Source organism: Pyrus communis, chromosome 17 (assembly GCF_041283825.1).
Source record: "Pyrus communis isolate YQ-2024b chromosome 17, ASM4128382v1, whole genome shotgun sequence".
NCBI classification, from domain to species: Eukaryota; Viridiplantae; Streptophyta; class Magnoliopsida; order Rosales; family Rosaceae; genus Pyrus; species Pyrus communis.
Window position 1 is genome coordinate 10323850 of NC_142581.1, and position 23197 is coordinate 10347046.

Sequence of the window (23197 nt, forward strand, 5' to 3'; positions counted from 1 at the left end):
TTGGAACCCCTGAAAAGCTCAATAAAACTGCTGAATATTTGAAAAGCGAATTTGAAATGAAAGACCTTGGAAAAATAAAATATTTTCTCAGCCTGCAAATCGAGCATTGTGCTAATGAAATTTTGGTCTATCAATCAACTTACATTGAAAAAATCTTGAAGCGATTTGGCATGGATAATGCTTATCCACTCAACACACCAATGGTCATTTGTTCTCTGGACATTAAGAAAGATCTATTTCGTCTAAAAGAAGATGATGAAATGGTCATTGGTCCAGAAGTACCATATCTGAGTGCAATAGGTGTTTTATTGTATTTAGCACAATGTACTATACCAGATATAACTTTTTTAGTTAACTTGTTATCAAGGTATAGATCTGCTCCAACAATTCATCATTGGAAATGAGTCAAAGATGTTTTACAATACCTTCGTGGGACAGCAGATATGGGTCTCTTCTACTTAGAGAAATCCACAAATGACCAGATCCTTATTAAATATGCAGATGCTGGTTTTCTCTCTGATCCGCATAAAGCCTGCTCACAAACTGGATATGTGTTCATTAATGGAGATACATCGATCTCATGACACTCAACAGAGAAAACTTTAGTTGCTACATTTTCAAATCACTCATAAATACTTGTTTTACATGAAGCAAGTCGTGAATGTTTTTGGTTAAGATCAATGATCCATCATATTCGGAATTCATGTGGTCTACCTTGAAAGACAGACACTCAAATTGTCATCCATGAAGATAATGCAACTTGTGTTGCCCAAATGAAGGAATGATTCATTAAGGGCTATAAGACTAAACACATATCTCCAAAGTTTTTCAATGCACATGAGCTTCAGAAGGCTCAAGTTATTGAAGTCAGACAAATCCGTTCCAATGAAAATCTGATAGACATGTTCACCAAATCTCTACCAAAGTGCATGTTTCATAAGCTAGTGCAGAGTATCAGATTACGTCAGCTTACTAACTAGCTAAATTTGGAGAATGCGGAATTAGGGAGAGATACATATCAGAGGGGGCATCCATAATACATGCATGTTGTACTCTTTTTCTTTCGGTTAGGATTTTTCCCACTGGGTTTTACCTATCAAGGTTTTAACAAGGTAACATAAGCATACTTAACACTATATCAATAATCCAGGTAAAGTTGTACTATTTTTCCTTCACTATGGCTTTTTCCCACTGGGTTTTTCCGAGCAAGGTTTTAATGAGGCAACTGATGTTGATATGTGGGCATCCAAGGGGGAGTGTTGTAAACATTGGTGGATGAATGAATGCCCACACAATAATGTGGACTTGGGAAAAGAATGATGATTGTATTTGTGTGATACTTTCAAAAAGTGTGTGCTGTGCTTTTCAAGATGTAATTATTATGTTTGTTTGGAGTTGCTCTATAAATAGAGCGCTCTGTGTGCAATCAAAACACACTGCGAAAAGAAAAGATCAATAACATCAGTATCTCTCTCCCTCTTTTATCTGTCATCTTCTTGTGTTATAGTTACAGTGTGATATTTTACACTTACTTCACTTCTGTCACTAGCAAATATTATCTCTCTAACTTTTGCCTATTTATAATAGAAACAAAATTTTCAACATACTTATTATAAAACCACTTTCTAGCCAACGTGCTTCTTATAGAAACAATTTAAAAAACGAAAATTGAGTTGGCCAACATAAGTATCAGCACATCTATATTATTTATACATTTGATTAATATATTTTCACCACATTTACAACTCAATACCTTGATTTAGAATTTCAGATCATTTTCAATTATCCTTCTTGGAGAACACAGAACTGGAAGAGGATCATTTTCGGATCCACTTTGTGGGAATCCTAGGGATCCCCACATCCTAACCGTTCATTGTATATCGTGCAGCCAATTTTTGTTAGGTACTATTTGTGTTTAATTTAAAAAAAAAAAAAAAGTCAAATGATTTCTGATTGCATGATACGCCATAAATGACTAAGATGTGATGATCTCTAAGATCCTCACAATTTGAATTCAGATGGGATCCAATTCCCCCAGAACTTCATGGAAAGTGACTGTTGGAGTGTCAAACTCATGATCTAGTTAGCATGGAGTGGGACCATTTGATTTATGTTAATTTTGTGTTTCTTGAAATTTATTTGCATATTATTTCTTTATACAAGCCATATTGAATATCCTCCGAGGAAAGGATCATCTCCAGGTCCATTAGGATCTCCACATTTTAACCGTTTATTGTATATTATGCGGTCAGTTTTAGTTAGGTACTATTTGTGTTTAATTTTAAATAAGAAAAATCAAATAATTTCTGATTGCACGATGTACGATGAATGGCTAAGATGTAAGGATTCCTAGGATCCCCACAATTTGAATCCGGATGGGATCCAAAAACTATCCTACGAACAGTAAGGGACAAATATACTCTTTTGTTACTCTGCAAATTACAAACAGGTCCACGTACAGATTTATATTAAATATTTACATGATCTGACCGAGTTTATCTTAAAAGAATAAATTAGAGGACAAGCAACCTTTTATTTCATTTTAGTCACTGCTCAACTCTCCAATTTTCTTTTCTGTCAATCTCTTTTTTCTGTGTTGCACTATAGTATACTTTTCAAATAGTTTCACAGTGTCATTCAAGAGAAATGCTAAAACTAAATGAACTAATCTCATGCGGAAGGAACTTGGTCAACTGGTCTTCAACTTTCTTTTCTGTCATTTTTTCAAGTTGGATTATGATATACTTTTTAAATATTTAATTCAAGAGAAATGTTGAAATCAGTCGTCCACACATATGCGTAAGTAACAGAGTCAATCGATTAGTTATTCAATCCCAATGTGCCACATGTGTTTGAGAATAAACCCCCAAGCTAGAATTAGTACTGAAAATTTTATTATGTGACCAAGGAAATGCCAATAAAGCCACAGCTAAAAATCCATGTGCTTTTCACAAACACATGAATTATAAGAGCATTAAAGAGATGTCAAATATAGTATGTCAAAATTTTATCTGATGGTTGATGTGGCAAATTGAATACAAGTGTTAAATTTTCTTCTTTTTCCAATGGATGTATCAAATATTTATTTTATTATTTTATTATTTTATTTGGTCTAGAGTTACATTAACTATTAGAAAATAATCAAAATTAGTTTTAGATTTTATTCTATTGATTGTTAATGAGACCCATGAATTAAAAATTAAATAAAATATATTTGTCTCATTCTTTGTTTGTTGTAAAAAAAAGGCAGCTAGAAAGCATAAAATCAAACAACTCACATGGCACATCATATATGACATATAATTCTATTTGGCAAATTTGACATCTCATTTGGAGATGGTCTAACATGTCACCAAGAAACAAATTAATTCATATTATTTGTTCAGCTGTCGAACCAAAATAACGAAAAAAGGAAACCAGTTCAGCTGCCGGGAACATAACATTGCCTGCATCGTCTGCGAATATGCCTGAACGAAAGAAAGTGTTTCATCAACCTGTAAGTCTTTCACCCATAGACTAACAAAAACATGTCACGAAGAACCCTCTTGTATTAGTAAATCCACTTACTCAGCGTATAACTTGCGTATTTGTTCAGCTGATGAGAACATAACCTGCAGCACTTTTGGGGAGTCTACCTGCAGCAGTTGGGTTGGTTCTAGGAACAGTTTTTCGAACCTGCACATGTGACTCTGCTTCTTGCTGAAACATCTTAACGAGCTCTTGAAGCTCGAGTGTTCTAACTTCGACATCTTCTTCAACAATAGGTTTCTTTAAGCCAAGGTAAACCAATCCAATTCCAACCAGCACAACCCCTAACAAGACCAAAATGGCCGAAAACAGAGCAAATGCATATGGTGATCCTTCCTTTCCAGGTATTCCATCCACATTGATCCCAAAAAGGCCAGTGATGATAGAAAGAAGAAGGCCACAACCACCGAAAACTCCCAAGTTATGTGTCACTGTGAGGCTTCTGTCCTAAAATTTATAGTAGTGCCAAAATTTTTTTAAAGCTGAATTGTAATGCAGTTCCGGTAAATGAAATTAAACACACCTTTCATACCAAAGAGAGGACAGAACAGAAGAAACTGTTCATCTCATGTGGCATGCGCTTTAGGGCAACTCATAATAGACAACTCTAACTTGATACGACTCATGAACCTTATCTGAGCATAATGTGTCACAACTAACCCGTAACTATCAGAAATTTCTTACCAACAACATGACGTATGGCAAGGTACATTTCTTATACAATTCTTATACAAAGCAAAACATCAATGTTGCAATATTCATTAGTCGTTCACAAATGTATGCTACAATTTCTCGTAGCTCAAATTATATTTCCACTCTATGCATACTGAAATTCATTTTTCGTTGGGATAAAATATTTGAGATAAGGAGTTACTTGTGACGTTGTAAGGGATCAATGGCAAATATTATGACAATTTTAAGCATCTGAGTATGTATGTAAACCTGCAACCAAGCCCGAACAGAGCTCTGCATCACATCTTGAATAGTAAATAAGCGACTGCGAACAGCTTCTTGCTCTTGAATCATTTCCCTTGTACTCTTTCTTACTCCTTCCAGCAATCCCTTTGTGGTGTCCCCTCTCAAGTGGTGAAGAAGCTCGAACATGATCTCCTCTCTTGCATGGAGTGACCACTTCACCCTAATAACCTTCAGGGTGAACATCAAGAAACCAAGTTCAGGTGAAACATTAATGTATTTTTTGCACGATTCGAACTTATAAGAAAGTCTTTAGTTGTTCATCTGAAATTAAATTAACGGCACTTGATTTAAAGGAAGAAAACCAGATGTATGAAACAGAATATAACAGTGATTTTGAAGTTTAATCCCAACTTGATCCCTGTCGTTCACACATTGTACTCCATATCTCAACGCGGACAAATATTTCACAGTTTATTTTTGTTTCTCACTTGTTCTGAATTTGTAGTTAAACATCATTTCTTCTGTTTATTGTTCTTAGAACTCCATGCGAATACAAATCTATAGCAAACTAATGCCAATTAACCAATTGATTTAGATTATTCTACATACTAAAGACAAACTAGTGAATTGAAATTTCTTCTCGTAGTATTCAAGACAAAATTTTCTGCAAGTATAACAAAAAGTATCGTACCTGGGTTGATAACCATCGGATTTCTTGGTTCAATATTATACTGAATAGATACATATCTTCGTGAGTTCTCCTATCATAATCGAACATTTCATGTTACATTTGTCATACACTTAATCAGTAGACCTATTCCCAATCTTAATCTTTTGTATATAATATGATGAAACGGGTGGATTGAAGCACCTGTTCATAAACTTCAGCTCAACTTCATCTGCTGCCCCAAATATGAATTTGCGATATAATCTGAAAAATCATCCAAAGTACGAAAAAGTAACAAAGAAACAAGTCATTACACGACCAAATCTCGCATGGTTTAGTGAGTGCAATTTTATGCTTAACACTGCCTGATGAAAAAAATCAGTCACCTATCATCCCAACATGCAAGGCGAGAAGCTAAATGTGCTATGACTTCGTGAATATTCCGTGGCATGGTAATGCCCTCGGCAGCAAGCAGTTCCTTCACCAAGCATGGGATTAAGTCATCATGAGGAATAGATTTCAGTTGATTACGCACGAAAATGGAATCAAGTTTGTCGATGTAAAAGCAATGTGATATTCATAAGCAAGTCTTTCATTGAACAAGAACAAACCTGGACTTCTGATATTCCTAAGACATTAACATTTTGTGCAGAACCTTTAACATGCAATGCTGTTACGAGAAAATTCTGTGACTGCCATGATCGTAAGACAACGGGAATGTCATCTTCATTAACAAGTGGATCACCTGCTGACTGGCCTAGGAGCTCAAATAATAGGCCACATGCAACCCTTACAGGAACCTGGCATTATAATAGAAAACTACATGCATTAAATTTAACACTAATAAGTTAGATTAGTCATTCTGCATAGTAAGTTTGTAAAGCAATCAGCGGAAGGATAGTCTCAAAGATAAGAGTATTTTACCTCGTACAGGAGGTGCTTCATTCGCTCGCTTATCAGCTTACTTTCATCTCGCAAAGCAATACTGACAGCCGGGTGTAACCATCGAGCAGTACTCAGCCACCAATTGATGTATGGATGGCCGGCATCTACATGACACCACCATGTAGGACCTACTGGCCGTTCCCAGTAAGGAGCTGCGACATCTGCTACAGTAACATCATCGTCATCCTCTGTGAAGCCGTTAGGCTCCTCCCAGCAAGCATCAACTTGCACTGTCTGGACCAGTTCCGATATCCTATCCCAGCCAATCGGCACCCAACAATTTCTTGGAACACCTTCTCTGGCACAGAAACGGCCTGAATGAGAGTCCTTATTGCATTCTACATTATTCTGACCAACTCGGGAATTTGCGAGGGGAGGTGAAGAAACTGGCTTCTTCGAAACTTGATTCTTCGCCACATCCTTGACGACTAGTGGCGATGAGAGGGCCTTCTTATGCCCTCGAACAAATTCAAACGCATAAATGATTCCATTAGTCCAAAGATCATTAACCGGATTGTCATCTATACCATTACAGTAGGCTTTCTGATTCTCTTGCTTCTTCGTTTCGTTGCGCCCCGGAGCTGTCATTGCTTCTGTGTCAAATAATCTGAGCAAAAACATAGAAATTCATGTTCCTAAGCTCCTTACGGAGGAAATCAAAGCAATCAGAACATAATTTTCATTACAAGAAAAAGGTAACATCATGTGTCCATGTTTCGGCTAGATCACATGTTAACAACCAAGAATAACTGCTAATTTTCCTTCTGAACCACATATTCATATTTCATAGCAAACATAGAGAAAAAAAAGACACCGAAGAGTACACGGCAGTTTGAAATTTCGAACTCAGTTGTTGCGAAAAGAAGAAAGATATTATATTGGAATCGAGAGTTAAAATCTTACTGCATGGATTACAATCTTATTCGTACCCGGTGAGAGACAAGTGTGATGAAATTTCGCAGCAGCGAGTGAGAGCGGGGTGTTGAAACATGAAAGAGTTCAAGAGAAGCGGCAGAAATATTGAGGAGGGAGTGAGGGAGGCACGGCATATATATTGGCATGGCATGGGAAGCGGTTGACATGGGCACGTGGACGCATCTGCTGTGAAGTTGCATGATAGTATTCAACTCGGCGTCCTCTTGGCTTGCCGCACACCATGTAATTACACCAACCACCACCACCTTGCAAACTCTGCCAATTGCAATTGGTGTTTCGTTCTTTTATTTTGCATTTTCGCTGAGCGGTCGTAATGCTCAGCACCTTATCTATTAACTATACAAATTTTAAAATTTAGTTATTTAACGGGTTGATACTCATCACATTATTTATCAATTATCTAAATTTAAAAAATTTTCTCATTTAACAGTGATAAATATAATGATAAACATCATCATTGTTCGAGTATGGTGAGTAGAAATATTTATTTTACCTCTTGTAAACTAAATTTATTGCCTGGATTAAAACGAGGGGACCGTCACAACAAAACCCTTACAGCCAAGAAGTTTAGCATCTCCCCTTGCTGTCATCATCTTACCACTTCTAAATAAGTCCACCCAGAAAAGAAAAAACCGGGGTGGCGTATATAAAAGCCAAACGTGAGAGAGAGAGGATTTTGTAATGACGTTTTGAGAGAGAGAGAGAGAGAGAGAGAGCGAGAGCAGTGAGAGACTGAGGGTTTTGGATTTCTGTTTGGCTGATCGGAAAATCTCTAGCCGCAAAGAAAGTTTTATTTTTTCTGGGAATTTTTTTTCTCCGATTATATTTTTTAGGAGAGAGAAAGGGGAGAGAGGGATGGGGAGCGAGACGAAGAATGGAGTGGGGGTAGCGGCGGCGCAGTTTCCGCCGACGACGAGGAAGATTATACAGAGCCTGAAGGAGATTGTTAACTGTCCGGAGCCTGAGATCTACTCGGTTCTTAAAGAGTGCAATATGGACCCGAGCGACGCCGTTCAGCGCCTGCTCTCTTTAGGTTTTCTACAGCGCCACCACCTTTTGATTTTTCAGTCGTATTTAAATTAAATATTATATTTGGATGCTTTGATTTTGGGAAAAGAATGGAAGATTTAATCTTTATTTAGTAATTTTTTGTTTGGATGCTGAGAAACCATAGGAGAAGATAAGAAAGTAAAGAGTTTTCAACGTTGTGATAATTTGGGTTTATTGCCGGAATAATTAGAAGCTTGATTTTTTGTTGCCGGGAAAATTTAGAAGATTTGATTGTTCAGAGCAAAATTTGGGTTTGCCTGGAATATACTGACCTTCCTTATTTTGATTTTTAATCAAATTTTCAAGCTAATATATGTAATGGTATTGTTTTCTTGTTCAGTTGTAGAAGCTTCGGTGTATATTTTCTCCATCCAAGCAATGCATTAGGAAATTCTAATTTTCTTATTACTTGCCGATTTCTAAGAGTGCTGATATGTAGAAATACAAAGGATTTTTTTTCTTTCTAATGAAATATTTAAATCCTAATGCTTGTATTCGATTTTTTTAGGTTAGAGATGATATAAAATATCAATTTTTGTATAAAGGACAGAAATTTTACCATGCATTGCACTTTCAATTGAGTTTAAGTTATATCTAATCGACGGAATTTTCTTCCGCTATCTAATGATCTTTAAAGTCGTCATTGATTTAGTATTCTGCAAATGTGTAGATACTTTTCATGAAGTCAGGAGCAAACGTGAAAGAAGGAAAGAGGTACCCTTGCAAAAATGCACCCACCCTTGCAAATGTGTAGCTTTTAATTCGTTCTCCAATAATAATTTTTCTTCCACTTTTCTTGTGCGTGAAGCTAACTGTGTTGGTGTTAGGAACACTGGAATTTTTTTAAGGTTAATTCCAATGTTGTTAAATTTCATAAAAAATAGTTTTTGGGTAACTGTGTTTCAGGAGAATCTTTACTGTTCCTATTTTTATTTTTTACATGATTGAAAAATTCAGTTTATGCTTCCTTTCCGTCTGACTCTCTAGTATGTATTTCAAATTGTGATTGGAGTGATGAATAAGGACTCCCTCCTTTTCGGTTGTTACATCATTTGTTCCTTTTCCTGTATCTTTATATTTTATTTTGTTATGTCATGTTATTTTAAAAATCCCAGATAAAGGAGACACAGGACACCAAGTCGCGAGTTCACAATGCAGGTTCAAATTGTGGTGCTAGAGGTATTAGCGAGCGTACTGGTGGATGGTGTGGATCAACTCAAACTAGTTCCAATGGTATATTGATCTCATTGTGTAAAGTCACTGTCTTGTAATTGTATGAGTAGTATTGTTGTGCATTTCAGCATCGCATGTTTTTAATTTGTGAACTGCTTGTGTTCCTTTTGTTAGAGCTTGGTAAAGCAGCATATAAAGGACAGAATGGGTTTGTTGCTCCTTCACCTCATACTTCAGCTTCTCACTTTACAGGAGGAACCACAAGCCAGCAACCTTCATCTCAGCAGTAAGTTTTAAACTGAAGTTCTAGTGTCATCTGTTTTCTTATATAAGATTAGCTGTGGAGGGGTGACATCATGCATGAGCCATATGTTAACTCAAGTAATTTTTCATTGGTTGATTCAGGATAGTTTTCTTCCATAACTATGCATGTACAAGGGGTGGGTATTAGAATATTAGTGAATAAAGCAAAGATGGAGAAATGTGAAAGGATAGGAGAGGGGGAGGGGAAGGTGAAGGGAGAGAGTGGGGTGTTTTCTTTCTTTCCGTCAAGTTGTTTAGTTCAGTGTTTTGAACAGGGCAGGTTTCGTTGTTTTCTTTTATTGCTTTATTAATATCATCATACCCTTCTATTATTAAAGTAACTGATTAAAGAACTAGAAGCAGAAACAGTTAGTAAGAGTAGTCAGATGTTCTTTTATGTCTTTTATTACTCATGCAAATCATTGTTCAATATCTGCTGCAGTGAATCTTTTAGTACTTCCATAAGGCCAGGTGATTCAGTCTCTGCATCTCTACAACCTTCTGCGGGAAATCAATCTACTTATGGAACCAGCTTGGGGAATCTTTCAATGGCCGACATTGTTAAGATGGGTAGACAACCTAGCATGGGCTCACGTATTTCATCTGATACATCTTCACATCAGGATGCATTTTCAATATATTCATGTAATAGCCACGTGGAATCTTCCCAAACAAAGATGCACCAATATATGCACTCTCATAATCCTCGTGTGTCCGAGATGTTACATAAAACTGGCGATAGTGCTGGACAGAATCATTTCCATGATGAATGGCGTGTGATTGAGCAGCCAACAGCTGCAAATAGGTCATCAGCTTTAAATGCAAATCAATCTAAGTTTTATATCAATGAATCCAACGTGCCAAGGGATTACCAGTCACATAAGGTCCAAGAATCAGAGGGGAATATTAGTAGTGAAAGTGTTAGCTCAGATTGCAATGCTTATGCTTTTGCTTCCAGTAGACAGAAGATGGCGGATGCTTCCGGTGGAAAATCATATTGTGTTGATGATTTGTCTTCCAATTCTAGTTCCTACGAATCTCTTAGGTCTGCATATGAGAATGGAGAAGGTAATTATTATTGTGTTATATATGAATTTGGGATGATTGTTTTCTCTATTCCAGGTATGATATGATAGATCATTGCTAATGACATTCGTGATGCTAGAATCTATATCAATCCAGATCATTGTGTTGTAATGGATAACATATAAAACATCATGGTTGTTTTTAGGTTGGTGGCATGATTTACATCCATGGTGGTTTGAATTGTTAGATCTATCATCTTCGGCTGAATGAAACATGTCTCTACATTTCTGTGTCTCATTTTTGTCATTTTAACCTTCTTTGGTTGCATTTATAATTTCAGATTTTGTTCTTTTCTATGTTTTGAAAGTTTTGTGACTTGTATAAGCATAAGTTTATCTGCACTTTTATTTGTTGACACACTGATATTTTTTTTTTCTGCATGGTAATGCTCCTAGCACTTTGTCCTGTAACCTTCACTAAAATTGGTAATAATAGATGAAGTTGCTTGAGAAGAGTCAATGTGCTTGAGTAGCCAATTGACTTTTTTCGTGAAATAATTTGTTTCATTAGAGTCCTGGTACTTTCTCTATCTAACCCTGTTTGGGTCTAGATTGGTGGAGTTGTTGATGTTATCTTACACCCTTGTCCTCAACCTCAAAGTGGTATTTGAACCCAAAAACAGTGGTGCTGAAGTTTGGATTTTGTTTATGAAACTGCAATGTCTTTGATGAAGGGTTTGTGGTTGTTCTGGCGGTCAAAGGTTGCAAACTTACCTTCTTGTCATATGGTTAAATGTTTGAAAGAAAACAGTTTTGTTTTGACTCTGAAATCTTATAATTGTCAACGTCGAGGAAGAAGTTTATGCTACCTTTTCTTCTTGTCTTTCTTGTCATTGCTTTTGTGTAATTCCAGGAACCGGTATTGATTCAAATGCATCATATCCAAATCATTCTGTCTCTAATGATGTTGCTGTGGCATCAGCTACTGTGAGAATGCAACAACTGAATCTAAGAAAGGATGAAGGTCAAGATAATTTCGCAGTAGTCCTTCCAAATAATTTGCAAGAATTGGCTGCCGATTGTTTGCATTTGAGTTTTGGCACCTTTAGACCAGCTCAAAGTTCTGCATTATCGAGCAAGCCATCTAATTCCTTGAAAAATGATTTGGGAGGATCTTCTGCAGGAGTAGATGTTTTCTCAGCCGCTCGCTTGGATACAAGGCACGACTCTTTCACTTAGTTCAAATCTATCATATTAGTTGTAATGTCACTTAATCTTTTGGATTTTTTTCCCTGTTCAGAAATTCAGGGTATAATCACGTTCGTGGATCCTTATATGATACTAGAAGAGCAGCCATAGGTTATTATTTGCCTGTACCTTCACAGCGAGAACCAATAAAACAGGATATCCTTGAAGCAACCCGTGGATATAAAGACATTACTACCTCATCTCTACATCATTTTAATTCTGAGAAGATTGAAAAAGCAACTTCTGGATTGCCTTTTGCAAAGGCAGATCCCGAATTCAGAAATGTACCTAAAACTGATATGGTAAGAGTTATATTTTCTTAACTTTCTGCATTCTTTTATGCTCAACTTATAAGTAGTATTGTTTGAATTTTTTGAGTAGTTACTTGTATGCATTGGGATGATTTACATGAGTGCCACATTTTTACATTTAAATGTTTGCTAAATGGTGATGATTCTAATTGATTTAGTATTGGACCAAGACTTGTTTCTATGCTATGGAATGATGATCTGTATACCTTAACTTCAATGATTTTGTGCTCATGGAGTTGGCTTAATGAATTTATTCCACTTTTCATGGTACTGTGGTTTTTCTAAGCATTTTCATGCGCGTATGCATAAAGAAAAATCATGTTGGAGAATATGTATGTCGTCTGTTTGTGTAGCAATCCCTACTTGTAACTGCTGTGCTGATATGCCCACTCCTTTGATGGAATTCCTAGTTAAATCTGAGTGTGTTCATAAGAAAGAGCATTTCCAGTGTATAGCTAATCCCTGATAGATCTGTTCTCTATCCTTCATGATCATCTATTATCCAATCTCTCTTTTGCCTTCTTCCTTGGTGTCGCCAATCTTCTTGTCAAATTTGTATTTTCTTTCAGGGTTTTGAACATTGTGATTATGCATGTGAGCTGATAACCTTGTATTCTTGCTGTTCTCTCTCGCTCTCTCTCCCACTTGAAATTTTTTTTCCAGGCGTATTCAGATTCTGTACGAAGTGACCTATTGGAGTCATTCCAACAGTTTTTGGTGAAGCCACCTGTGCCTTCAAGATATAGCAGTGCAGTTTCTTCCGTAACCAACCCAACAATTTCCACGTCTGATGTAAGTGATGGGTGACCACACATCGTTCAGTGCATTAAAACCCTGTTCTTGAATTTGAGGTCCACATGCAAAATATTGTTATTAATTTTTGTGGAGTAAATGAAATAAGGCATTGCTGATATCGTGGCATTAAATCATACAGGCTCTGAGACCAGGCACCATACCTTTGTCTGAGGCATGTTCTGTACTTCCTCAGTGTCATACATCCCGTTCATACGCTCAGCCTACCCTTTCTTACGAACAGTTAGCAAACAGTATGGTCTATAAACATTCCATGCCTCAGGCTCAGAACTACTCACCCGTGCCACCAAATTTGCAGCAAGAGTATGTAGGTGGTAGTGCATTCCATCAGTCAGGGGCTAGCATGGAATACAACTTCCCACAGTATAGTGGAGCCTCAGTAAGCAGATTGCCTACATCTGCTGCTGCTGCTGTCACTGGTCATGTAAGTTTTGGGGCCTCTAATAACACTCACGGGAGTTTATTGCATAATGCATCTGCCACTCCTGGCAGCATACCTGACTATGATGATGTATTCCTCCCCCAGTATAAAGATGGAAACCATTTAGCCACTCTTTATCAGGTAGACATTGAAACATAGAAGTATTTCGGCGCAATTTTTGTTTGTGCATATTATTGCTAGTAGTTTGCTTCAGAGCAGTAGCTCAGCATGACTTCTGATTTGATATTCATTGTTTTGGTTACTGATCTGACGATTGGCTGTCATTTCTGTGGATTCCAGAGTTCAAGAACATTGCCTTCCGTTCCAGACAGTGCATTTAATAACTTACTTGGGCATAATCAACAGCATGCAGGATATCGACAAGGGCGGGCTGGACAGCTGCCCACCAAGTTGCAGAATTATCAGGGACACCCCGATTTCTATTTTTCCCAAAAGGACGCAACACAAGAACATCAGCGACAACGCCTCAATGATTTAGGCTTAGGAGGATTCCAAGACCTGTCACCTCAGCAGCTGCACCAGATTTGGCAGCGGACCTACTAATAGAAAGTTTCCCCTTTCTCCTTCTCTTTTTTCATTTTTTGTTTTTTGACATGGGCTTGTAGTGAGTTTGGAGTTGCCAAAATTAGGGTCACTATAGTTCAGAATCTACGGCGGTTCTGTGTGGCTGTCCAATTGTACATACTCTAAACGGGGAAGTTATCGTTTTCTGCCAAATGTCTCAACGTTGTATCGTAGGAAACTACGTTGGGGCATGATCTCTAAATTCAATGGGGTAGCCTGCAAGTTTTGTTTCTACTAGTGAAGAAAGCCTTCTGATTCGATAGTTTAAGGTTCAACGGAATTCTCGCTCTACCTTGAAGCATGTGCAATGTCTGAGTTGGTAGCTTGTGTGCTCAAATAACTGATTTGTGTATGGTTTGTTAGTGATTTAAGTATAATTGATGTAACTGTTGGAGAAGGCAATTGACATGAAGGGAAAAGTCAGTTGGGAGGTAGGCAGTGAGAGTGATTTTGCAGTTTTGATATTATTAGTGATTAATTTTGTGGTTGGTATCACTTAATCACCTCCTAATTCTGGATCATTCTTTCTGGTTTGCTGCATAAAACTATTGCTAGAAAAGTTGCTATTTAATCATGCTTTCTGAACACATCTTATGGTGAATTTCTTGTGACTGCAAAGAGTGCATGCTCAAACGGGTTTGCTAATGGCGGGCGGTTCAGATCTGGTGGTTCCTTCCGTCGTGTCCAAAACTGTAATTGATCGGAGCCAAGACGCCGATAAAAGTAACAGTCACCACGAGCCTGGGAATGATGCAATGCTTACAGAACCCAAGTTGCCTAAGGCAGTGACACTGGTTTCTGAGGGGGAGACTCTTCGCCGGCCACGTGGGAGGCCAGCGGGTTCGAAGAACAAGCCGAAGCCGCCCATCATAGTCACTCGTGACAGCGCTAACGCACTTCGAGCTCATGCTATGGAGGTAAGTTCTGGCTGTGATGTGAGTGAGAGTTTAACCCACTTTGCAAGGAGGAAGCAGAGGGGCATTTGCATACTGAGTGGAAGTGGCTGTGTGACCAATGTCACGCTGCGACAACCAGCTTCCTCCGGCGCTATTGTGACCCTCCATGGCCGTTTTGAAATACTCTCATTGCTCGGGTCAATCCTGCCCCCTCCAGCCCCTCCTGGCATCACAGGCCTAACCATCTATCTTGCAGGGGCTCAGGGGCAGGTTGTGGGTGGGGGTGTGGTTGGTGCACTCGTTGCTTCAGGGCCTGTCGTGATCATGGCTGCTTCCTTCATGAACGCCACTTTTGATCGCCTGCCACTGGATGAAGATGAAGTTGCTGTGGCTTTGCAAAATCAGCAGTACCAAAATGGCCGCCACCACCACCTGGACGTCTCGGATTTATATGGACTTCCTCAGAACCTGATCACTAATTGGTAATGTCCCTCCTGAGGTGTAATCCTGGGCATCCGGCCTAACCATGTCAAAAACTTGAGTTGCAAGAAATCAATGTCTGTATTAGTAAGTGGTGATTAATATTCTCCAGATGTGTCATCTCTCCAGTAGCATTAAGCTTTATCGAAAGAGATTCGAATTCCCTTATTACTTCTTGTTTTTTCTTTTCATGTAACCTACATTAAGTATATAAATCATGTAACCATTGCACGAGCAGCTATATAAAATACAGTTAATCTACTTCTCTTCTGTTCTATGCCTTCAGTTTGTACACAAATTCAGTTTAGCACGCACACTGATTTCCCGAATGGTAATTTGAAGCTAAATTATCGTAACCTACCCCATTTCCAGCATCATAAACCCCAACTCATCCAGCAAAGAATAGATCTCTGGCGCTTTTTGATGCAGTCTTCCACTGGCTATAAACTCATGAACCTCCCTGTCCACTTCGATCAAACTACATCCTGGTTCTTTCTCTATCTACTGCTCCTTCGTCGAAAGCCTTTCCTTTATTGCTTCGTGAAATTGGCTGGAAGCTGCATAGATATTCGACATAAGCACATAACCGCAGCTGTCATTTGGATCCAATTCGATCACACGCTTTGCTGCTTGTTTTGCCATCTTAATGTTTTTGTGCTTCCTACAAGACGAGAGCAATGACCCCCAAATAATGGCGTCTGCTTTTACCGGCATGTTATCTATAATCTCTTCTGCATCTTCAAGAAGTCCCGCCCTGCCTAACACATTAACCATGGAACTATAGTATGCTGTTACGACGCCAAGAAAACTGACACCATCTGGTATAAATTTCGAAGATTCAAGCCTCGAGAACAGCTCAATCGCTTCTTCCTCACAACCATTTACCGCTAGACCCATGATCATGGTGTTCCAACAGGACAACCTTTTTTTGGGGTTGCATAAAAAACATGAATAGCCTTTTCGATGCTCCCACATTTGCAGTACATGTTTATAATTGCTGTGACAACAATTCCATTAGTTTCAATCCCATTTTTCTTTATGTGTTCAAGAATCCACTCCCCTTGTCCAATTGCTCCCAGCTGAGCTGAAGCATTCAACAAGCTCACCATTGTAAACTCACTAGGCCTAATCCTCTCCTGCATTTCGCCGAAAAGATCCAATGCCTCTGCATACTTCCCATTCCTAACAGATCCACTAATCATCGAATTCCAAGAAACCAAATTCCTCGAAGGCGTTTTATCAAACAGCCTCTTGGATTCACTCACTTCACCACATTTGGAAGGGTCCATGACCATAGAGTTCCATGCAACATTGTCACATTCCAAGTCCTCATCCAACAGTTCTCTTGCTTCACTAAAAAACCCACAATTTGCATACATGTGTATGATCGTGTTTCGTATAAACTTAATGTCTTTCGAGGCCAGATTTTATAACTCTTCCATGAAGCTGAGCTCCATTTTTGGCTAGACCATCTTGTGCGTAAGCCTTGAAAACTGAAGGGTAAGTAATCTCTGTGGCTCAGTTTCTGAAGCCACCAGCATTCCAGTGAAAAGAGAGATTGCAGTTTTAGGTTTTGGCTTTCGGAAGCCTCTAATGATGGTGTTCCAAATGAAGGGGTTTGGTTCTTCGATGTGTCTGAAAACCATATAGGCGTAGTTGATGTCTCCAGGTGGGGAGGCAGAAAAGGCCAATACGCGGCTGGCGGCGATGGTGTCATTGGCCAGGCCAGTTTTGAGGAGGTGGGCGTGGATCTTTTGAAGGTCTTTCATGGAGGTGCATTGGTTTTCTAGCATGGAGAGGTGTGGACTTTCTGAGATGAATTTGGATATGGAGGTTGAAGAAGTGAAAGAGCAACAACATGGTGTCCTATTTCTTGTGGCTTTTGTTTTTTGTTTCTGAGTTGTATTGTATGATATCTAATCTTCTTGTGGGGAATATGAGAAGAGATCCACCAAGCTACCGGATCAAGTGATCCGAACTTATGAAATTTCATCCAACGACCCATCTGTTTTGTTGCTTTAAAAGTTATAATAATTTTGGACCGTTGGAAATGCTAGTTGAACTTTGAGGGCTTGGAACTTGTGATCATTCCCCAAATTTTTACCATGGATTTGATTTATGGGCCAGTCTTCCGTATTTTGTGCTTGGCTGGTCGACCAGCTCCTCACATGAGTACTGTTAAAATCCACGCAAGGGACTACATGATAAAACTACTTGTACCATAAGGCAACATAATATGCTTATATTGTCCGAATTGTGAATTTAGAAAATTGATTTATCAACAAATTGTCTTGCTTAGACAGTGCATCAACATAAACATTTTTCTAACGTGTCTCATAAAAAAAACATTTATTTCTTAGATCTCTTGGAAAGTGAATTTAAACTAACGACGTCCAACTTCTACTTTGTTAAAAAAAATCATGAATTTATTTGGTTTAAATGAGTCGCATTTTCATGAGGGAAGTGGGACGAATAAATGTGGTACACACACATCACCACACTATTATTCCTTGCAAGTGTGGCTTTAAATCGATAGCATGACCTAGCAGTATGGTAAAGCTTGACCCTTGTGCAAGGAATTAGGAATTCTCAAAGATTTAGGCACAAAAATACAAGTTTTATCGATAGACATACTTATCATAGGCTGCTTATAGCTATAATTAAAGACTAATAAGATCTTAGCCTCCAATAGTTTTATACTCTATATTCTCAATCAAGACATTCCCACCACCGAATACTAATGGGGGATTATGGGAGTAACAATCAAGAACTGCCTTTACTTGGAACAAAAGCACAAAGCAAACTTTGGATTAATTAATAATCCACATGGGTAGATTTCGAGTTCAATTGGTCAAAAGTGCAAGCCATAGGATAGGATTTTAAACCCTCCACTTTGAGGACTTATTCCAACAATTTTAATGGGGTTTTATTTTTGTTTTTAAATTTTTTTTTCTTTTTTTTATATGTAAAGTGAATAGTTCATTGGTTGTATGATCACATACTATATCAATTTCAATGGCATTCATGTGAACTTATTGCATGGTGGTGTTATATGGTTGACGCGGTGAATTATAACATTTTATGGTCACTTTTAATTTTCAACATAAATATTGACATTGCGAATAGATAAATCAATCATAAGATCCTACATAAAAAGTGAATGTACTTAACGACTTGAACTACAAATCCCGTGTTATTTATTTTTATTCAGTTCATATTAATTAATTAGCGCTATGATCATCATAATTATACAAGAAAGACTTGGATTCAAAATTGTGCACCTTTATGCTAGAGCATTCTTTGGGCTTGCAATTGAATTGAAGAGAAAGACCCGTATATAGTGAAAGCACTAAAAGGGAAGACACGCTACTCCGACATTGACTAGCTCTAATAGTCCAAAAGAGTTTATACTTTATATAAATGTGACCAACAGTAAGGTCTGTCCCTTTTGGGGGACATTCGATAAAATTGGAACAATATAGAGAAGATTAGCATGGTTGTTATACAAAAGATGTTTGACATAAATCGATTGTTTCAAAAGTTGAGCTTGAGTGCCAAAGGAACACACTTGCCTAACCAAATAACATTGAAACGATAAATGGAAAATTAGCATGGTTCTTATACAAAGATGTCACGTATAAATCGAGAAATTGTTCCAAAAGTTTGAGCCCGAGCCCAAAAGGATGAACACATTAGCCTAACAGGTTGAATGCAACTACTTAAGTAACAAGTTTCTCTTTAATCTTTCTTCGTTTTTGTTTCAAAGATTTTATTTTCATAACTGAAATTTGTAATACTTGCACCTCCCCCCTACCGTGAACGAGTTATGTTAGCTTAGAAGACATTATCTACAATAACACACCTGCAGTGGTGGTTGGTTGGTTGATGGGGTTACCCAGACAAATTGGTGTCAAACTTCAAAAAGGAGAGGCATAGAAAAAGAGAAAGGCAAAATGCACACTCACCACCATCATTACTATCATCATTTACCAGCCCACTGACCCAAACCTAAAGTCCAAAGGATTCCTTCCCCCTCTTTCCTCAACCTTCTTCTCTTCCCTACCTTTTCCCTCCTTTTTCCACCCCTCCCTCCTTCACTTGCTGCCACCTCCCTACACCTCTCTCTCTCTCTCTCTCTCTCTCTCTCTCTCTCTCTCACAGAGGTGCACTTGTACTTTATATATGTAAAAATATTTTTAAGTGCATGACAATTGACAAAGCTTACAAATATCCCTTCTTTTCAACAACAACATCATTGATGCTTCTCTATTCTGGGTTATATTTGCTTCTCTTTCTTTCTTTCAAATCAAACAAAAAGTAGGACTAGATTGGATCAGAAGAAGAAGAAGAAGCAGAAGTCACCAAGAAGAAGAAGCAGAAGCAGTAGAAGAAGAAGCGAGCAAAGGTACCAAATGGGTGGAAGGTTTATTTATCCTGTAATTCTAGTCTCCTGCTTGTTCCTCCTGTTGGGTAATTTCTTCTGTTCAGGTGACTTCCTTTGTCTTGTTTTAAAGTTTGAGTTGCATCCTTTACAATTTTATATTTGGTTTTTCTTATTTATAATTTGTCATGGCAGCATCTATCATTTTCTTTTGTTAATATATTTGTAATAATCCCATTTGCTTCTTTTTCTTTTTTTTCTTTGTTTCTTTCTGCCCTTGACAAGTGAATTTTAATTTATTCTTTCCTCTTCCCCATTAACTTTCGGCTCACTAGTGATCCATGTACGCATTGGACTCTTTTTTTGGTTTGAGATATGAAATTTTTATGAATATATGTGATGTCCTAGCTCAGATTGTGTCACTTCAAATGTGGCTCTTGTTCTTTGTTCATAATTTATCGCTTGATAATGCTGCTTATCAATTTTAATCCTAGTAGACCTAGCTAGTTCTGTTTCTCATTTTTCTTTCTTTAAGTTATACATTTTCTTTTTGTGGACGAAAAAGTTAATTTTTCATTTTCCACCCTTCTAGATATAGTTTTCTTGATGATGCTCTCTCCTTTTTCTTTTGTCTTTTTCCCTCAGTCAAAGTAGGGCTTAGAGTACTATCTGTTTTCAAATTTTCTTGATGGCAAATGCTCAATTTAAATTTTCCCTCTTATAGTTTTTCCTTTAGTATTTATTTTTAATTTCTTGTCGTGCCTAGACTTGGATAGAATAAGGTATGTATGAAGGTCGTTGTGATTTTTTTTTTTTTTTTTTTGGAGAATTATAAGGGATTAGACATGGAAAATTTATCCGAATTGATCCTACTATTTTTATTTTTCTTTGAGAAATGCAAGGGAACTATTTTTTCATGAGTAAAACTTCTACCTTTAACTTGGACAAAATTATTATGTTCTCCTTCATACCTGCTCAAGTGGAAAGGGATGTCACCTAACTCAATTCAACATTTTACTACCTTTTTATTGTTCCAATTCCTTCAAGCATTTACATGATTACGTTTTGAAAATATCAGTTTTCCATCTTTCATCTTGGTAAGACCCCAATTGGGTAAACACCCTACATTTTACTAAAGTCACTGAACTTTTCAGTTTTTACTAGTGCAAACAGAAAACTTTACTATTAACCCTATTTCCAAATTTAAGGATCAATTGTTCAACTAGTTGTGGTGGCTTGTGAAACTATTAATTTATAGGTTTTGATTATATTTTTTGAAACCAGGAACCACACCATCGGATTTGGCACCATTCTTTCAATGCTCAAAAGTTGCAGAATACAAAAAAGTAAAGCTTACTTTAGTTTTGAATTTTCTAGTACAGGTTTGAAGGTGACAAAAAAGGAAAAGAACGTTGGACACGGCAAAGAACAAGACCAAGAAAATAAAGGGCCGAAATTCCCTAAAACCCTAATTTCCACCACCCAAAGAGACATCACTACTCCAATAACAACAGTCCCTACAATAACTCCCACAAATCCCACTTCATCAACACCAATTGTGAACCCTAATTCCAATCCAGCTGATTCAACATTTCCTGTCACAACAACGCCTACCATGACCCCATATACTGCAACAACACCATCACCACCTGCATCCACTGGTTCAAGTTGGTGTGTTGCTAGCCAAAGTGCATCACAAATGGCATTACAAGTTGCTTTGGACTATGCTTGTGGCTATGGTGGCACTGATTGCTCAGAGATTCAGCCAGGACGAAGCTGTTATAATCCAAGCAATGTCCGGGATCACGCTTCTTTCGCATTCAATAACTATTATCAGAAGAACCCAGTTCCAAATAGCTGCAACTTTGGTGGAACCGCTGTGATCACGAGCACTGACCCAAGTAAGTCACCATTTTTGACTTCCATTCTTTTTAACTTTATGTCACACTGCAAGGAATTGCAGCTCAAGTGATTAAGAACGTTTATCTTTTCAACTGAGATCCTGTCTTCAAATCCCCCTCCTAGATTTTGCTTGTATAAAAAAACTTAATGTCACACTTTCCTTTATTAAATTGTGATTTTACAACACTGTTTTCAGGTACTGGAACGTGTCAATATCCATCCACTAGGTAATTAGCTCGCTCTCATCTAACTCTGCTTTCTCAGGTTTTCCTGCTGCCTTTTTAGTTAGAAAGATCAAATTAATATTTTGTATATTTGCATTGGGTTTGCAGCACAAGTTCATCAGTCTTGAACACAACAAATACGAGTGGCTCCACTGTGTTTGGTGCTGTCCCTTCTGGCCCTACTACCTCAGCAGCAATAGTAGCTGCAAACTCCTCACATGGCGTGCACAATTTGTTCATCGTGGCATGTTTTCTGGTGTTAACAACATAAAATTTCAATACATGGATGGAAACATGGATTCACTTCTTAGTTTAGAAATGAGATGAATCTTGTGATTGATATATATTCCAGTGAGTTCTTATTTGGGGGGTGGGGGGAGGTGGGGGTTGGGGGGGGGGGGGGGGGTGGGGCGGCGGCGGGCGGGAAGGGTGGGCGGGTAGAGAGAGAGAGCGAGCGAGCGAGCGAGCATATTTGTGATGGATTCGTGTAGCTAGAGGCTAGAGATGCAACCATAAGAGTTTAATTTTTGGCAGTTTAAGAGCAGCAACATACATCTTGGACCATCTGTAATTAAAGGCCTTTGCTGGTTTGGGCTTTGATCTAAAATTGGTGCTTATAGTCATAGACTCATAAATCTTGTATATACTTCTTAGTATGCTACCAATATTGACAAATTAAAAACACAAATATTAACAAAACATGAACAAATGTATCGATTTTTACAAATTGTTTACTTTAAACTAACTTCTGATACCTAAGAGCATCTCCAACAAACTTTATAAAGCTAATTTAAAGAGATTTATAAAAATCATCTCCAAAAGACTTTAAAGGACTATAAAATAACAAAATGAACAGATGTGCCTTAAATTTATAGTCACAATTCAAATGCTAAATATTAGAAAATTAATAAAACTCAAGGTAGACCCGTGAGCCAAGGAGAAAAGAAAGAGTATGTGGCGGGTTGAGTTTTTTATTTGTGAAATAATTGTTAATAATAAAGTATTCAAAGTTTGTTAGAATAAAGAGTTAACAGACTAACTAAAGCAATTTTTCAATACTGTAACCTGTTAAACTAGCAAAAAAAAAAAAAAAAAAAAAGACTAACTAAAGCAGTTTTTCAATAGTGTAACCTGTTAAACTAGCAAAAATTTAACAAAATTGTGTTAGAGATGCTCGGTTTTGTAATTGAAGTAGTTAAAACTATTCATTCATCCACCTAAAATCCTGTATTTTCATGTTCCTTGCACAATATTGCTCGAGTTAAAAAAAATCCATAATACCAAATAATCTTCATATCATTCATTTCTTTGGCATCACAAACAAAAATAAGTTAAGACATCTAGCCAAGGGCTATAGGCCACATCTAGCTTTGAAAATGACAAAATCAGTC

At 37.6% G+C, this 23197-nt stretch overlaps 4 protein-coding genes, 2 non-coding genes and 1 pseudogene across 9 annotated transcripts; 5 read left to right on the plus strand and 2 right to left on the minus strand.

The window, feature by feature from the left end:
• Positions 1 to 3586: 3586 nt before the first annotated feature.
• LOC137709088 (Magnesium transporter CorA-like family protein) lies at positions 3587 to 6646 on the minus strand. The gene is made up of 7 exons (XM_068448228.2): positions 6038 to 6646; positions 5725 to 5913; positions 5500 to 5591; positions 5318 to 5377; positions 5138 to 5207; positions 4471 to 4674; positions 3587 to 3975 (listed from the first exon to the last, which is right to left on the minus strand). Exons 1-7 carry the CDS (start codon positions 6644 to 6646, stop codon positions 3592 to 3594), a joined length of 1608 nt encoding a protein of 535 aa, XP_068304329.2. The 3' UTR covers positions 3587 to 3591.
• A 982-nt stretch (positions 6647 to 7628) lies between these two features.
• LOC137709359 (uncharacterized) lies at positions 7629 to 15560 on the plus strand. 4 transcript variants are annotated; one of them, XM_068448448.2, is made up of 10 exons: positions 7629 to 8027; positions 8715 to 8758; positions 9160 to 9277; positions 9392 to 9503; positions 9963 to 10588; positions 11459 to 11765; positions 11846 to 12095; positions 12768 to 12896; positions 13039 to 13479; positions 13639 to 15560. In XM_068448448.2, the coding sequence occupies exons 1-10, from the start codon at positions 7850 to 7852 to the stop codon at positions 13900 to 13902; spliced, it is 2469 nt and encodes an 822-aa protein (XP_068304549.2). In that variant the 5' UTR covers positions 7629 to 7849; the 3' UTR covers positions 13903 to 15560. The 4 variants fall into 4 exon arrangements, with proteins under 4 accessions (XP_068304549.2, XP_068304550.2, XP_088545437.1 ...); XM_068448449.2 differs by having other exon boundaries at positions 11528 to 11765; XM_088689311.1 differs by lacking the exon at positions 12768 to 12896.
• LOC137709360 (Putative AT-hook DNA-binding family protein) lies at positions 14568 to 15560 on the plus strand. The gene has a single exon (XM_068448450.2). It carries the CDS (start codon positions 14568 to 14570, stop codon positions 15303 to 15305), a length of 738 nt encoding a protein of 245 aa, XP_068304551.2. The 3' UTR covers positions 15306 to 15560.
• Positions 15561 to 15656: 96 nt separating this feature from the next.
• On the minus strand, positions 15657 to 17107 carry LOC137749592 (pentatricopeptide repeat-containing protein At2g42920, chloroplastic pseudogene; annotated as a pseudogene).
• Positions 17108 to 18740: 1633 nt separating this feature from the next.
• On the plus strand, positions 18741 to 18844 carry LOC137709592 (U6 spliceosomal RNA). The gene has a single exon (XR_011064884.2). It is a non-coding gene; the product is annotated as a U6 spliceosomal RNA (small nuclear RNA).
• Positions 18845 to 18857: 13 nt separating this feature from the next.
• LOC148689445 (U6 spliceosomal RNA) lies at positions 18858 to 18964 on the plus strand. Its single transcript, XR_015958871.1, has one exon. It is a non-coding gene; the product is annotated as a U6 spliceosomal RNA (small nuclear RNA).
• Positions 18965 to 19558: 594 nt separating this feature from the next.
• Positions 19559 to 22441, plus strand: LOC148689446 (uncharacterized). Its single transcript, XM_088689314.1, has 5 exons — positions 19559 to 19787; positions 21063 to 21581; positions 21779 to 21809; positions 21915 to 22186; positions 22248 to 22441. Exons 1-4 carry the CDS (start codon positions 19712 to 19714, stop codon positions 22075 to 22077), a joined length of 789 nt encoding a protein of 262 aa, XP_088545440.1. The 5' UTR covers positions 19559 to 19711; the 3' UTR covers positions 22078 to 22186; positions 22248 to 22441.
• Positions 22442 to 23197: the final 756 nt, after the last annotated feature.

Excerpts from the sequence above, each read along its gene's own strand:
- LOC137709088 (XM_068448228.2), bottom strand. The coding sequence starts at position 6,646 with ATGACAGCTCCGGGGCGCAACGAAACGAAGAAGCAAGAGAATCAGAAA. Across the intron at positions 5,914-6,037 it reads TGAAGCACCTCCTGTACGAG|GTTCCTGTAAGGGTTGCATG; the intron begins GTAAAATACTCT and ends TTATAATGCCAG. Across the intron at positions 4,675-5,137 it reads TCCGATGGTTATCAACCCAG|GTTATTAGGGTGAAGTGGTC; the intron begins GTACGATACTTT and ends TTCACCCTGAAG.
- LOC137709359 (XM_068448448.2), top strand. The coding sequence starts at position 7,850 with ATGGGGAGCGAGACGAAGAATGGAGTGGGGGTAGCGGCGGCGCAGTTT. Across the intron at positions 10,589-11,458 it reads TGCATATGAGAATGGAGAAG|GAACCGGTATTGATTCAAAT; the intron begins GTAATTATTATT and ends GTGTAATTCCAG. Across the intron at positions 13,480-13,638 it reads ATTTAGCCACTCTTTATCAG|AGTTCAAGAACATTGCCTTC; the intron begins GTAGACATTGAA and ends TGTGGATTCCAG.
- LOC137709360 (XM_068448450.2), top strand. The coding sequence starts at position 14,568 with ATGGCGGGCGGTTCAGATCTGGTGGTTCCTTCCGTCGTGTCCAAAACT.
- LOC148689446 (XM_088689314.1), top strand. The coding sequence starts at position 19,712 with ATGGGTGGAAGGTTTATTTATCCTGTAATTCTAGTCTCCTGCTTGTTC. Across the intron at positions 19,788-21,062 it reads GGGTAATTTCTTCTGTTCAG|GTTTGAAGGTGACAAAAAAG; the intron begins GTGACTTCCTTT and ends TTTCTAGTACAG. Across the intron at positions 21,810-21,914 it reads TGTCAATATCCATCCACTAG|CACAAGTTCATCAGTCTTGA; the intron begins GTAATTAGCTCG and ends TTGGGTTTGCAG.